The sequence below is a fragment of the Ascidiella aspersa genome, chromosome 1, assembly GCF_963924565.1.
Source record: "Ascidiella aspersa chromosome 1, kaAscAspe10.2, whole genome shotgun sequence".
Lineage (NCBI taxonomy): Eukaryota > Metazoa > Chordata > Ascidiacea > Phlebobranchia > Ascidiidae > Ascidiella > Ascidiella aspersa.
Window position 1 is genome coordinate 13,351,349 of NC_139447.1, and position 16,437 is coordinate 13,367,785.

A 16,437-nucleotide genomic window follows, 5' to 3' on the forward strand; every position below is an offset into this window, starting at 1 on the left:
TTGTCTGTGAATGACACAGTGAATTGTAAATATGTCCGGAACTTCCCTTTTGAAATGTGCTATAAATCCACGATGGCATCCAACCATTGATGGTGCTCCATCGGTGGCACATGCAATAACATTCGAAAGTGGAATTCCTTTCCGTTTAAAAAATTGTTCAACTGCCTTATAAACTGTAAAGCCTTTAGTGTCGACCTTTAATTGATCAGCAAACAGAAACTCCTCAATAACTTTACGACTGGTATTTATATAGCGCACATAAGCCATGATCAAAGCCTCATTGTCGCGTAGTGTTGTCTCGTCAAGCTGTAAAGAAAACTGTGTTGTTTTGAGTTCATCACAAAGTTTATTTTCAATGTCATTTGCCATTTCATCAATTCTGGAAGAAACAGAACTATTGCTAAGTGGAATCGAAGGTGTCACATCTTTTTGAGTGGCCATCATAGCGCTGATGTTCATCATAGCGCTGAATTTCTTTCACTGCTGGTATAATAAGAGTTTCACCAATAGTGTGCGATTTACCACATTTTGCAATGAGCTTCGATATTTTGTAAGATGCAACAAATCCTTTCTCAACTTAATTTCCGCATGATTTGAATAGTGCTCCAATGGTGGGGCGTTTTTCAAATTTTACTTTCAGATCACGAAAGTATGAAACATCCTTGTTCGCTTTTTCGGGATGCTTTGCCTTCAAATGATCAATCATTCTCGAAGGTTTCATTCCTTCATTTGTAAAAGTTTTCTCGCATATTAAACACATTGGTAATTGTTCATTAGTCACAGAAGGAATAACACCATATTTTAAGTATTCACTGGAATACTGGCGACACTTTCGCTTTTGGTTAGGCCTACTCATCTTAGGTTTGGCAAATTATAGTAATAGCAACTAAATTAGCAGTATGCTAAATAATCAATAAACTATACTCTGAAACAACAAATATTTTCTTCCAATTAGTTATTAGTTAGTAAGAAAAAAACTAGTTTAAGCCGATGTTAGTTTCAATACTAAAAAATCAGCACAGATGTGCCTCAAGGCTCTCAACTTAAAAGTCTTAAGGCACATCTCTAATAACCATTATTGACTGACTATTATTATGACCAGTCTATAGACTCTATAGACTGGTCATAATAACAACTTTAATAACCAGTCTATGGACTATTATTATAACCAATCTACTGCGGCAATTGCTTGCACTGCCTGCCCGCTGTCCCTGCCAAAAGCTGACCACAAAATGTCATTTACTTGCTACAAGCCAATGGAAACAATGCCCATTATCAACAACAAAAGCCTTTTTATTATCAGTAACTTGTCGGGTGGTGTTGTGCATTGCGCTGTATATGCCAACATAGAATGCTCTGACAGAGAATCACTACTTCCCTTGTTAAACACAATCTCTATGCTGTATATAGCTCCTCATCCTGGGTGGATTCTCGCACCCCCATCAACAGCTACTCGCACCCCTTGAGGGTGCGAGCACCCCTAATCGGGAAGCCCTGTTCTGGCAGAACTACTAAAGCAAATTTGCAGTGAGGAAAATATCGTTACACCTTCTGAATGTAACGCCCCCTATAACGCCCCCTGAATATTTCCGCCCCTCTAAAAGTTAACAGCGCCCACTAGGGGGCGGTAGCGCCCAAGTTAAGAACCACTGCTCTAGGGGAATTAATTCGCGCTTAGGGTGCGAGAGGTCCCGGGTTCAAATCCCGGACGAGCCCTAATCTTTTAAATTAATCAACAAGGTATTAATTCGGGGATTATTTGCGAGTTTTGTTAATTGTTTTGCTTAAAAAATTTCGAATCAATTCAGCATAGACTTTAGAAGTATATTGACTTTCAATCACTTGATTGTCTCATGATTAACCGTCTTATGTGCGGTAGTGGGTGAAACAGCAACACTGATAAGACTTTTCTAACATTTTATCGACTTGGATCGAAAAAAAAAATGACATGACGGTAACACTTATTGAAAATGATAACCTCATTAACTAATGTTGGCAGCTGGCTCGTTGGTCTAGGGGTATGATTCTCGCTTTGGGTGCGAGAGGTCCCGGATAAAAATCCCGGACGAGCCCTAATCTTTTAAATAAATCAACAAGGTATTTAATTCGGGCATTATTTGCGAGTTTTGTTAATTGTTTTGCTTAAAAAATTTCGAATCAATTCAGCATAGATTTTAGAAGTATATTGACATTCAATCACTTGATTAACTCATGATTAACCGTCTTATGTGCGGTAGTGGATGAAACAGCAACACTGATAAGACTTTTCTAACATTTTATCGACTTGGATCGAATAAAAAATGACATGACAGTAACACTTATTGAAAATCAGAACCTCATTTACTAGTGTTTGCAGCTGGCTCGTTACACTTATTGAAAATCAGAACTTCATTAACTATTTTGGCAGCTGGCTCGTTGGTCTAGGGGTATGATTCTCGCTTTGGGTGCGAGAGGTCCCGGGTTCAAATCCCGGACAAGCCCTCGTTTTTGACAATAAAAGCAAGGTGGTACTTTAGTCAATTGTATTTTCATTGGCTGTTTTATTTTACCGTAACAGGGGTTCATATGAAGAATACTAAAGAAAATAACGAAGATTGATAGGTATTCGTAGTCAATACTAAATCAAATCAAAGTTTCAAACCAAAGCAGAATATTAATTTACTTGACAAAAAAATAACCTCCCCGTCGGGGAATCGACCCCGGTCTCCCGCGTGACAGGCGGGGATACTGACCACTATAGTAACGAGGAACCCGACTGTGATTTGACATAATAAGAACCATATGTATTTATAAAACACTAATTTTGAAAACGGACATTTTCCTTGTGCTGAATAAGAATAGTTTGTCCCACCTTAACAACTAAATGTTCTGAATAACTTAAATTCGATCTATGGTGTTGAATAGCGTTAAAAAAGAAAACAAACCTAACAAACCAATGTTCTCAAAATGGGTTAATTGACTTCCAATTGAAAAACAAGATTATCAAGAATTTTGAAACGGATTTTAAATAAAGACACGATTGTGTAATATTTAATCAAAAAGAAAACTTAATTCAATATGTGGCAGCCTGATGGCTCGTTGGTCTAGGGGAATGATTCTCGCTTAGGGTGCGAGAGGTCCCGGATTCCAATCCCGGACGAGCCCTAATCTTTTAAATAAATCAACAAGGTATTACTTCGGGGATTATTTGCGAGTTTTGCTAATTGTTTTGCTTAAAAAAATTCGAATCAATTCAGCATAGACTTTAGAAGTATATTGACTTTCAATCACTTGATTGTCTCATGATTAAGCGTCTTATGTGCGGTAGTGGATGAAACAGCAACACTGATAAGACTTTTCTAACATTTTATCGACTTGGATCGAAAAAAAAAATGACATGACTGTAACACTTCTTGAAAATTGTAACCTCATTAACTAATCTTGGCAGCTGGCTCGTTGGTCTAGGGGAATGATTCTCGCTTAGGGTGCTAGAGGTTCCGGGTTCAAATCCCAGACGAGCCCTAATCTTTAAAATAAATCAAAAAGGTATTACTTCGGGGATTATTTGCGAGTTTTGTTAATTGTTTTGCTTAAAAAATGTCGAATCAATTCAGGATAGACTTTAGAAGTATATTGACATTCAATCACTTGATTGTCTCATGATTAACCGTTTTATGTGCGGTAGTGGATGAAACAGCAACACTGATAAGACTTTTCTAACATTTTATCGACTTGGATCGAAAAAACATGACATGACTGTAACACTTATTGAAAATCAGAACCTCATTAACTAGTGTTTGCAGCTGGCTCGTTACACTTATTGAAAATCAGAACTTCACAAACTATTTTGGCAGCTGGCTCGTTGGTTTAGGGGTATGATTCTCTATTTGGGTGCGAGAGGTCCCGGGTTCAAATCCGGGACGAGCCCTCGTTTTTGACAATAAAAGCAAGGTGGTACTTTAGTCAATTGTATTTTCATTTGTCTGTTTTTTTTTTTGCTGTAACAGGGGTTCATATATAGAATACTAAAGAAAGTAACGAGGATTGATAGGTATTCGTAGTCAATACTAAATCAAATCAAAGTTTCAAACCAAAGCAGAATATTAATTTACTTGACAAAAAGTAAAACCTCCCCGTCGGGGAATCGAACCCCGGTCTCTCGAGTGACAGGCGGGGATACTGACCACTATACAAACGAGGAATCCGACTGTGATTTGACATAATAAGAACCATATGTATTTATAACACACTAATTTTGAAAACCTACATTTTCCTTGTGCTGTATAAGAATAGTTTGCCCCACCTTGATAACTAAATGTACTGAATAACTTAAATTAGATCTATGGTGTTGAATAGCGTTCAAAAAACGAAAACAAACCTAACAAACCAATGTTCTCAAAATGGGTTAGTTGACTTCCAATTGAAAAACAAGGTTATCAAGAATTTTGAAACGGATTTTAAATAAAGACATGATTGCAATATTTAATCAAAAAGAAAACTTAATTCAATATGTGGCAGCCTGATGGCGAGTTGGTCTAGGGGCATGATTCTCGCTTAGGGTTCTAGAGGTCCCGGGTTGAAATCCCGGACGAGCCTTAATCTTTTAAATAAATCAACATGGTATTACTTCGGGGATTATTTGCGAGTTTTGTTAATTGTTTTGCTTAAAAAATTTCGAATCAGTTCAGCATAGACTTTAGAAGTATATTGACATTCAATCACTTGATTGTCTCATGATTAACCGTCTTTTGTGCGGCAGTGGATGAAACAGCAACACTGATAAGACTTTTCTAACATTTTATCGACTTGGATCGAAAAAACATGACATGACTGTAACACTTATTGAAAATCAGAACCTCATTAACTAGTGTTTGCAGCTGGCTCGTTACACTTATTGAAAATCAGAACTTCATAAACTATTTTGGCAGCTGGCTCGTTGGTTTAGGGGTATGATTCTCGATTTGGGTGCGAGAGGTCCCGGGTTCAAATCCGGGACGAGCCCTCGTTTTTGACAATAAAAGCAAGGTGGTACTTTAGTCAATTGTATTTTCATTTGTCTGTTTTTTGTTTGCTGTAACAGGGGTTCATATATAGAATACTAAAGAAAGTAACGAGGATTGATAGGTATTCGTAGTCAATACTAAATCAAATCAAAGTTTCAAGCCAAAGCAGAATATTAATTTACTTGACAAAAAGTAAAACCTCTCCGTCGGGGAATCGAACCCCGGTCTCCCGAGTGACAGGCGGGGATACTGACCACTATACAAACGAGGAATCCGACTGTGATTTGACATAATAAGAACCATATGTATTTATAACACACTAATTTTGAAAACAAACATTTTCCTTGTGCTGTATAAGAATAGTTTGCCCCACCTTGATAACTAAATGTACTGAATAACTTAAATTAGATCTATCTTTTTAAATAGCGTTACAAAACGAAAACAAACGTAAGAAACCAATGTTCTCAAAATGGGTTGATTGCCTTCCATTTGAAAAACAAGATTATCAATCATTTTGAAACGGATTTTAAATAAAGACATGATTGCAATATTTAATCAAAAAGAAAACTTAATTCAATATGTGGCAGCCTGATGGCTCGTTGGTCTAGGGGCATGATTCTCGCTTAGGGTTCGAGAGGTGCCGGGTTGAAATCCCGGACGAGCCCTAATCTTTCAAATAAATCAACAAGGTATTACTTCGGGGATTATTTGCGAGTTTTGTTAATTGTTTTGCTTAAAAAATTTCGAATCAATTCAGCATAGACTTTAGAAGTATATTGACATTCAATCACTTGATTGTCTCATGATTAACCGTCTTTTGTGCGGCAGTGGATGAAACAGCAACACTGATAAGACTTTTCTAACATTTTATCGACTTGGATCGAAAAAAAATGACATGACTGTAACACTCATTGAAAATGATAACCTCATTAACTATTGTTTGCAGCTGGCTCGTTGGTCTAAGGGTATGATTCTCGCTTAGGGTGCGAGAGGTCCTGAGTTGAAATCCCGGACGAGCCCTCGTTTTTTACAATGAAAGCAAGGTGGGACTTTAGGCAATTGTATTTTCATTTGTCTGTTGTTTTTGACTGTAACAAAGGGTCATATGTAGATTACTAAAGAAAATAATGAGGATTGATATGTATTCGTAGTCAAATCTTAATCAAATCAAAGTTTCAAACCAAAGAAGAATATTAATTTACTTGACAAAAAAATAACCTCCACGTCGGGGAATCGAACCCGGGTCTCCCGCGTGACAGGCGGGTATACTGACCACTATACTAACGATGAACCAGACTGTAGATTGACATAATAAGAACCATATGTATTTATAAGACACTATAATTTCGAAAACAAGCATTTTCCTTGTGCTGAATAAGAATAGTTTGTCCCACCTTAATAACTAAATGTACTGAATAACTTAAATTAGATCTAACGTGTTTAATAGCGTTAAAAACGAAAACAAACGTAACAAACCAAAGTTCTCAAAATGGATTAATTGCCTTCCAATTGAAAAACAAAATTATCAAGAATTTTGAAACGGATTTTAAATAAAGACACGATTGTAATATTTAATCAAAAAGAAAACTTAATTCAATATATAGCAGCCTGATGGCTCGTTGGTCTAGGACTCTAGGGGTATGATTTTCGCTTAGGGTGCGAGAGGTCCCGGCTTCAAATCCCGGACAAGCCCTAATCTTTTAAATAAATCAACAAGGTATTACTTCGGGGATTGTTTGCTAGTTTCGTTAATTGTTTTCCATAAAAAAGTGTAATCATTCAGCATAGACTATACACGTATATTGATATTCAATTACTTCATTATCTCATCATTGACCGTCTTGTGTGCGGTATTGGATGAAACAGCAACACTGATAAGACTTTTCTGACATTTTATCGACTTGGATCGAAAAAAATGACATGACTGTAACACTTATTGAAAATCAGAACCTCATTAACTAACGTTGGCAGTTGGCTCGTTGGTCTCGGGGTATGAATCTCGCTTTGGGTGCGAAAGGTCCTGGTTTCAAATCCCGGACGAGCCCTCGTTTTTACAATAAAAGCAAGGTGGTACTTTAGGCAATTGTATTTTTATTTGTCTGTTGTTTTTGACTGTAACAAGGGTTCATATGTAGATTACTAAAGAAAATAATGAGGATTGATAGGAATTCGTAGTCAAAATTAAATCAAATCAAAATTTTAAACCAAGGCAGAATATTAATTTGAAAAAAAATTATCAAGAATTTTGAAACGGATTCTAAAGACACGATTCTAATTTTTAATCATAAAGAATACTTAATTCTATATATATCAGCGTGACGGCTCGTTGGTCTAGGACTATGCTTCTCGTTTTGGGTGCGAGATGTCCCGGCTTCAAATACCGGACGAGCCCTCATTTTTGACAATTAAAACAAGGCGGTACCGTAGGCAATTGTATTTTCATTTGTCTGTTATTTTTTACTGCAACAAGGGTTCAAATGTAGATCACTAAAGAAAATAATGAGGATGAAAGTTGATGGTAGTCAAAACTAAATCAAATCAAAGTTTCAAACCAAAGCAGAATGTTGGTTTTACTTCGTAAAAACAAATTTTCCTCCAGTCGGGGAATCGAATCCCGGTCTCCAGCGTGACATGCGGGGATACTGACGACTATATTAACGAGGAACTGTGATTAGACATAGTAAGAACCATATGTATTTGTAACACACTAATTTGGGATACAAGCATTATCCTTGTTGTGAATAAGAGTAGTTTGTCTCACATTAATAACTAAATATACTGAATAACCTTAATTATATCTATCGTGTTTAAAAGCGTTAAAAATGGAAAGAAACGTAGCAAACCAATGTTCTCAAAATGAGTTAATTGCCTTCGAAATGAAAAAAAACAATTTATTTTTTCCTATGAAAATTTAACTTCAATACAGGCTAGATGGTTTCCATCAATTTATTTTTAATGAGATACTAGGTCCTGAAATTTGGATACAAGATTCCGAATTCTTGGCGCTGTTGATGATAGAGCACAGCGAATATCTAACTTCAAGACGGTTACGCTGCTCGGACTTCATATTTAAAAGTGCTGAAAAGGCAGATTCAAATAGCCACTTAGAGTTGAATTGTTATAACCGTTTTAGAACAATTTTGCTTATTTTTGGATATGACGATGCCACCGAAACTCTGTGACCGGAAAAGATTCAAATTAATCTCAGCAACTTGACTCGTTTTTCAAGTCAATCAATTGGTCTTGCAGTTCATCTTTTACTGATTCAAATATGTCTTCTCCAACACCTTCAGAAAAATATGATTTGAATTCGCTTTTCAGATTTGTTAGCAACATCGGTCTTGAGCGCTTCATCAGACTCGGAAATATCAGATAGATTGCTAAACATGGCCAAATTGTCATTCTAAAATTTGCGTCTCCGGTTCGTCATTTTCTCTACAAAAGCATTGATCGAATCCACAAATTAAATCAACATTTTTCCCGCGCATTTTCATATTAAGAGTATTCAAATAGTCAAGGATATCTACCAAGTATGCCAAACAAGCAATGAATTTTGAAAAAGTAAAATGAACTGTAGCTAGTAACCAGCACATTTACAAAGTAACAACAAAACAAAGTAACAGCAACACTCTTTTGACAAACATAGACATTTCAAATACTGATCCTTAAGGGAGTCACTTTTAGCTTTAACATTTGCCAACGTTTGACCAACGTTTATACCAAACCAAACATGTTGTCCCTTTTCCCAACACCAAAAAAATCCTGGATGATATTGTATACAGTTCGTTTTTGAGCCAACTACTTTTTTCAAATGTAGGTTAAGCTGTTAGCACATCTGTATAATAATATACATTTTTAATCTATAACTTTTTATCAACCTATTAAATAGGAAATATTCGTAAATTGACATACAGCATTAAAAAGGGTATTTTGTTTAAAATAAAATCGACTTCGTTCGAAGACAGCTTTTATTTTAGTTGAAAAAACAAAACGTAACAGTTGAAGTCAACATTGGCAGTAAAATACGGCACCGGTTATTTACTACAAATTTGTGCAGAGTTTGGAAACACGATTAAGGTGGGAGGGGCCTTTTTTTGGTTTTCGTTATGTCTTTAGAGACCACTCGTATGATGTTATTTAAAGTGTTTTTCGAATTCGTGAGAAAGAGGGCCACGGCGTGTTTAGTGCTAATGGAAGGAGGCCACGACTCACGAAAGGTTTGAGAACTACTGCGCAAGGCGATTGTAAGTTATACTCCGTGTTCATGAAGAACATGATCGCAAGGATCGGAACATATACCTAAATGTTTCACGAGCTCTTCCATGTCAGCTGGTGTCAGATTGGTATAGTAATCCTCGAATATGTAAAGGTGCTTTTTTTCGCCGACAATTTCGGAAAGCAGCGTAGCGTTAAAAACCGATCCAAGTCCATTGAAAGCGTAGATTAAAATCTTAGACAAAAATTTCAATTTTGAATTTTTGCACCATATATCTTATAGAAACATATTTAGATGGACACTTGTTGACGTTAACGATTCAATCAAAATATTTTAATGTACGGTATGTTTAGTAGTTGTATCAGGACATGTACTACATTCTACATACTCATATCCAGGCTGTTTTAACGAAGATTGACGAACAACTTGTTAATTGTTACTCCCACTCATTTGTAAACATAACTTTCAATTCAGGTCCAATTAAGTTAAGCCCTTTGTTAAATAATCAGTTTTCCGGGTCAAGTCATTATCAGAGCGAGTTAATTTCAAGTCAAGACATTGAAATAACACAAAACGTTAAACTACTAAAATTGGTAAAAGCATAGGAGCAAAATGTTTTACTTGCAAAAATTAGGATAAATAACCTAATTTTATAAAAAAAAAAATGTATAATTAAATCACTTAATTGCAACCCAAGTCATTAGACTTTATGACTGCAGTCCAAGTTAAGCCATTTGTTGAACAGGATTATCTCAAGCCAAGTAATTTTGCCCAAATGACCTCAATTCATATGAAAACGGTGATATAAGTACACTTAAATCGAATGATTTATAGTAGGAGCTTAAAAATAGTCGTTGTGACCTTTCGTACAAACTGAAAGTACATTTGCTGTAACATTTGCTCAACTCACCGAAATGCCGCGAGCCTTGGCTTCCTTAGCAGCAGCTATTGCGTCAACGGAATCTGCTAGGTTTTGATCGGTTAAAATTTGTATGAATTTTGGTACCCGCGAGTCTCTGGCTCCTGCCTCTTTCGTGAACGCGTTGTTTGCTGCGTAACGAATCGCGGGCCCATAGTTAGCCGGCCCTGAAATAAAAGCATTTGTCCCCACTGACACTTAACATAAAGTGACAAAAAGTTGAAACTTTAAAACCAATATATTTTTTGACATTAACCACAACCTTACAAACTTAGGTTTTGTATGCGCTTGCATAAAAAGCGTCCCGAAAAAATGAAAATATAGCTTGTCGATAATGATGTTATCTGCCCAAAAGAATTGTTACTGAAGTTCAGTCGTTTACCTCGATTAACAGGATGCATTCTGTTACTCATAAGCTCAACTAACAGATTTCCGTTGTTATTTGAGTCGGCCATGTTGATAAGAGTGTCTAGTTGAGGTTGATCACTGAAGTACAGTGCAGCTTGTTGTTTCGCATCCCACGCAATGGCGGCGTAACTGGAAGTTTTATATCAAGCAGAAGTTGTTGAAGCTTAAAGACAAGGGAACGCTGTTACAGCTGCCAGCAGTTATCGCAAATAATTTTTTGATCGCTTTCAAACATTTACAATTTTAACTATACAAGGTGGATTAGTTAAAACGCACGTGTGCAAGAAACCATTCAGGAAACTCCAATTTAAACGTTTAGTGTTTAAAATGGTTTTGTAAGTTATTGTACTGTACTCAGAACAGTGTGAGAATCAAAACATTAGCGAGAATTAGTAACTGAAAATAAACCGATACTATTAACTTAATCTAGCGAAGGTCATATTCAAAAGGACTTTATGACACTTTTCCGTGTATACAATGAAACATATGTACACACAATCACACATATGAGTGTTAACAACTGAGATCTAGCCCTTCTGAACCTGCTTTTTGACCAACGATTACGGCTTACATATTAATAGTACACTGAAAGCAATTGCAAATTGACCGAATCTGTCGATCATTGATGCAAGCAGGGCAGACTAGAAAAACAACTAGCCTGCAGTGAGGTTCGAACACACGACCTCCGGTCAAGCCGGGATCGTCGCTCTACCAACTGAGCTATGCAGGCTCAGAAGGCAACGAGTCGAGAAACAACCATACGCCAATGCTTGCTCACTCTGTTAGTACAAGCAACTTCATATTGAAGGGGATCCGCAGTACCATATCATTTATACAATGAAACATATGTACACACAATCACACATATGAGTGTTAACAATTGAGATCTAGCCCTTCTGAAGCTGCTTTTTGACCAACGATTACGGCTTACATATTAATAGTACACTGAAAGCCATTGCAAATTGACCGAATCTGTCGATCATTGATGCAAGCAGGACAGACTAGAAAAACAACTAGCCTGCAGTGAAGTTCGAACTCACGACCTCCGGTCAAGCCGGGACCTTCGCTCTACCAACTGAGCTAAGCAGGCTCAGAAGGGAACAAGTCGAGAAACAACTTTTCTGTGTATATTTAAAATATTATTCCATGTCACCAGAGTTTCAGCTATAAGCATTCTTTTGAGGCAAATATACAAGCACGTCATTTTAATGAGTTAACATAGAAAAAACGAGAACAATTTATAAAGATACCTAAAGTTATTTTATATAAAAATGTACTTGTTAATAATGGACAAATGAACTAGAAACTTACGCCACAACGCCAGAAATCCAATTCAAAATTTGTTTGCGTCCAACCGATTCAGATTTATAATTAAACAAGTAGATTGAATCAACCAAAAAGTAAGGCGGGCATGGACCTATTGATTATATATAAACAAATGTAAAAATCATCTTTCCTTATTTTTAACTAATTGTATATATGTATATACTTACCCGTGAAGTTGTCTATTCTATATAAATGGTTGGCAACCGCGAGTCGTTTGTATTTCACTTTGTTTAGTTAGGTAAAACTTATGAAACACCTGGTTTTATGGGACGCATGGTCTACGTTTTCTGGGAATTTTACTTAATTTCTAAACAAACATAGGTTCTTTCGATTAAGCCATGCAGTTCTCTTACGTGCGCAGCATGGACGTTCGATTGACCAAGTCGAGTTGCTGGTGCAAACGTTGGTGTCGCGACCCTTCGGGTAGAGTGAGTAATCTGGACTCGTGCACTCGTATTGGCAGATTTGGTTCTGCCCTTCTCCTCCGTAGCAATTCATGTTTCCATGCGGGAAAGTTTGTTTCTGGGCCGGGCATTCGTTGACTGAAACAGGAATAGAATACTTCATCCTTGTAATACATGGTTTTCATTCATCTAAATTCAAATTGGATCATTTTATTAGACAATTGAACCACCTGTGAATATAGGCATAGCATCCCTATAACAGGAAGGTATTCCGCCATTGCACACATCCGTATCACAACAACAAGTGCAGAAAGAGTTTGTCTGGTCCGTGTTGCATTGCGTTGACTTGCCAGATCGTTGATCGTTCTGTCAACACAGTCGTTATTTTGTATGTTAGTTTATCGCCGTCATCTGATACTATTATTTGTTGAAAATCGTTTGAACCAAAAACGAAATTACGTTGAACCGAAATCAGGATTTAAGCAGTTTAAATTTTGGCATCAACACCTGCATCTGGTTGTCCCGACATGCATTTTTATACTTGCACTGTTTTTCAATGGTCAGTTTATCGTGAGATCTTCTGATCGTTGTTTGGCACGATTGCTGTAACGGAGTAAAACGTTCGTTAAACCTTTGCAATTTGTGCAAATAAAGTAACAGATGTGTTAAAAAGGATATAATACAGATCGCACACACGTCGTTTTGTTGACACGTCTTCACGTGACCACGCAAATTACATTGTTCAAAGCTTGATCCGTAGCAAGTCATACACTTCAACCCTGAAAAAAACAATCAATTTCTAAATTTAAAGTTTAGACGTTTAGCAAATTATCTAACCTCCAGCATAAGAAACTCCCCATATAAACAAAAGGCAAACGTTTAGTAACATCAGCATTATAATGGTAGTGCTGTTGCTCGCTTGTTGTCCAAAACTACCTCATACAGTACAGCTTGACGACTTGCACTAAATTTTCAGTTGTACTCGTATACTGTGTTTCTTCCTATAGCCTTAGGGTGCGAATCCTACATGCCTAATAGACAATTTCGCGATGAAAAGATTAAATCGTGTTTTGCCAATATACTAATCTCCAGAGTATAGCACACCTCAGCATAACCAGGGCCGATGCACAATCCGCATTAACCTGCGGATATGAAGTGTATTTCATGCAATGAAAATCTCTAGTTCAACAAAAAGGCCTACTTAATTGCCTTTTCTAGATATTAGTGCGATTAGCCAAAATCACGACCTTACATTTTGCAATCCATATTTGAACTAAATTCTCTCTGGAAATATGAAAGACACACACAAACATATGTGTTTAATAACATATGTGATCTAGCCCCTCGGAAGTTGCTTTATGACCAACGATTACGGCTTCCGTATCAATAGTACACCGAAAAGCCATCGCAGACTCGCCGAATCTGTCGATCTATGATGCAAGCAGAGCAAGCCAGAAAAACAACTGGCCTGCAGTGAGGTTCGAACTCACGACCTCCGGTCAAGCCGGGACCGTCGCTCTACCAACTGAGCTATGCAGGCTCAGAGAGGAGCGAGTCGAGAAACAACCATGCGCCAATACTTGCACATTTTTGTTAGTACAAGCAACTTCACACTGGGGGATCATCAGTCCGTATCAATCAATGAAAGACACACACAAACATATGTGTTTAATAACATCTGTGATCTAGCCCCTCGGAAGTTGCTTTATGACCAACGATTACGGCTTCCGTATCAATAGTACACCGAAAAGCCATCGCAGACTCGCCGAATCTGTCGATCTATGATGCAAGCAGAGCAAGCCAGAAATAGTATGACAACCTTACCGTGACCTACAGTGTTATAACGTTTAAACTTTTTGACCTTGATAATTGGGTGAATGTCATTTTAATGGGCCCAGATTTAAATTAACGTTACAACTAAGCATATCGATCTTTTCCAGAGGTCGTTTTGTTTTGATTGCGTTTGCTCGTTTTTTGTAATAATTAATCAAAGAAAAGTTACACTCACAATGACAGATTTGCTTTTGTTTTTCGCTCCATGGCAGCTCATTTTTCCATGCGGAAATGATTGCTCTTGAGCGGGACAGTGGTTAAAAGCATTTGAATATGAAAGCATCAGTTAACGGCAAATAGGTGCCGTTAATCCGAAAATCTTGTCCAAATGGAATACATGAAAACAAATTATTTGACTTGTCCAATATTATACAATGGAAAAGTCTAACAATGTCAAAGTATTTATTTAAACTGTTGATGGCGGACTGTTGATGGAAGACATAGCAGATCCGTAATGACATAATAGTAACAAGATGATAATTATAACGAGATGATAATTGTAACGAGATGATAATTGTAACGAGATGATAATTGCATTTAAATTCAGTATTTATTCCAGCGAAATGTAACGCGAAAATATTAGTTGGTCTATCTATTTGAAGAGTATAATTCCTTTGGGCTATATTCTATTCCAGTGGTCTCCAACCTGTGTGTCGCGGGGGTCGCCATAACTTATCCTTTTTCTTCTGTTTTGGTACAATTTATGTATTTCGCTTTATTTAAAATGGAGTCACACTGATAAACGTGATTGAGTTAATAGTGGAGGCAAGCTTTTGTCTACATAAAATAGCTTTTTAGCTTTTGAAACCTGCTAATTCAGGTAACGTGACATTTCACAAAATTAGACTTCTTTGATTTAGCGCAGCGAAAGTCACATTTTTTAATGAGTTATCGAAGGGCTGTTTTTTCACTAAACTTGGGTAAAGTGTTTTGCATATATAAGAAGTTTTGTATTCTTAATTAAGTCAATAAAAAGTAAATTTGTAAATTTGTTTCGGGCTTAACAGAACAGATTCCTCGGTTGTGGTACAATAATAAAAAAAAGTACCTTCGTGATAATGAGGTGCAGCACAGCCACTGGCTGTTTGCTGTTTGGTTTGCTTAAACTGGGACGTTATTTACTAATAAAACATCCAGGCAGCGTTAAACCAGCAGAGTTTTTTGAACGTAAATTGCAATCTCTCGAATCACAAGAAGGCGCCATGAAAGCATTTACTGGAGTCAATAAAGCCGCTGTTTATTCTTTGTGTGTCGCCTCTTATCACATTGCAAAGCGAAAGAAAGCCCATACATACAAATGCTTCTCAATCGTATGCAATTTAATTTTCTGAATTTATTCGACAAATAACAAAGAAGAAGGATTATCCGAAGAGCTTCTGTTTTGCAATCACTGCAGTTAAGTTGCATACAAGGGGTAGAGATATTTATAACTTGGTAAGTTCTTTAACTAAAATTCTATATCCTGGGCAGGGGTGCCCGCAGAAAATTTTCCAGGGGGTCAATCAGGGGCATATCCAGAAAGTCAAAACGGGTCCTGAATGCGCAGTTTACTAAAAATTCCATGAACGGAACTAGCGCTAAATTACAATCACGCATTTCGCCACCTGCAATACTAAATAAAGAACGTTTTTCCCGGGTGTTATTATGCCACGATTAGCGCAACATCTGCGCCGAGATGTGTGCCAAGTCAGCTAAATTACCAGCTGCGGTTGAGGAGAAATAAGTTGTGTCAGTTGCACACTTAACACGTTGTCTTAGAATATGCTTAAAGAGCATAGTTTTGCGTTAACTGTCATCACATAAAAATAAAGACTTTAAAACGCGCACGACAGTCACCATTATACCTCCCTTTAAGAATCTGCTTCAGTTAAACAAATGCCGATGTTACACCAACATCGAATATTAGCGAGGAACATTAACTGCGCCTAGTTCGATCTGCAGTGTTCGGGTCACAAATTAGTTTCTAAACTGTTGTATTTAACATAATTCTTTGTCGGCGTTAAACCTGTTGTACACGACTAACCATGCCCCAAAAATGGAGTTATAATTACTGCGTTAAATCAGGGCAATCAACGTTAAAAGTAAGCACGTGTGTTAGTAAGAAACCAAGCTTAAAGCAAAACTGATAGATATGACTTCTAGGTATCGAAGTATAATCGAAAATAGCGGTCACAGTATTGTGTTCGTGACAGTTCGTTGTATTTCTAATGACTCCTATAAGTGGATTGCCGAATATTCATCTTATTTTAGTTACGTAAATTGGTGAAATACAGGCTGTAGAGTCGGACCCAGATTAGGGACTCGACAAAATCGCACATTTGGCCGTACTCGGGTTGTTTTTCACCGACT

At 37.1% G+C, this 16,437-nt stretch overlaps 1 protein-coding gene and 1 non-coding gene across 2 annotated transcripts; one reads left to right on the forward strand and one right to left on the reverse strand.

Annotated features, from left to right (window-relative positions):
- Window positions 1-2,409: 2,409 nt before the first annotated feature.
- Trnap-ugg (transfer RNA proline (anticodon UGG)) lies at window positions 2,410-2,481 on the forward strand. Its single transcript has one exon. It is a non-coding gene; the product is annotated as a tRNA-Pro (tRNA).
- Window positions 2,482-9,005: 6,524 nt separating this feature from the next.
- LOC146167865 (uncharacterized) lies at window positions 9,006-13,205 on the reverse strand. Its single transcript, XM_083389731.1, has 9 exons — window positions 13,093-13,205; window positions 12,952-13,034; window positions 12,763-12,858; window positions 12,486-12,621; window positions 12,205-12,393; window positions 11,837-11,942; window positions 10,500-10,654; window positions 10,109-10,284; window positions 9,006-9,432 (listed from the first exon to the last, which is right to left on the reverse strand). The coding sequence occupies exons 1-9, from the start codon at window positions 13,148-13,150 to the stop codon at window positions 9,232-9,234; spliced, it is 1,200 nt and encodes a 399-aa protein (XP_083245857.1). The 5' UTR covers window positions 13,151-13,205; the 3' UTR covers window positions 9,006-9,231.
- Between the last annotated feature and the right edge of the window lie 3,232 nt (window positions 13,206-16,437).

What these genes read in the sequence shown, in the direction of transcription:
- LOC146167865 (XM_083389731.1), bottom strand. Translation starts at nt 13,150, where the DNA reads ATGCTGATGTTACTAAACGTTTGCCTTTTGTTTATATGGGGAGTTTCT. An exon ending in GGGAGTTTCTTATGCTGGAG is followed by an intron (nt 13,035 to 13,092) that starts GTTAGATAATTT and finishes TGTTTTTTTCAG; the next exon opens with GGTTGAAGTGTATGACTTGC. An exon ending in TGCTATGCCTATATTCACAG is followed by an intron (nt 12,394 to 12,485) that starts GTGGTTCAATTG and finishes TTCCTGTTTCAG; the next exon opens with TCAACGAATGCCCGGCCCAG.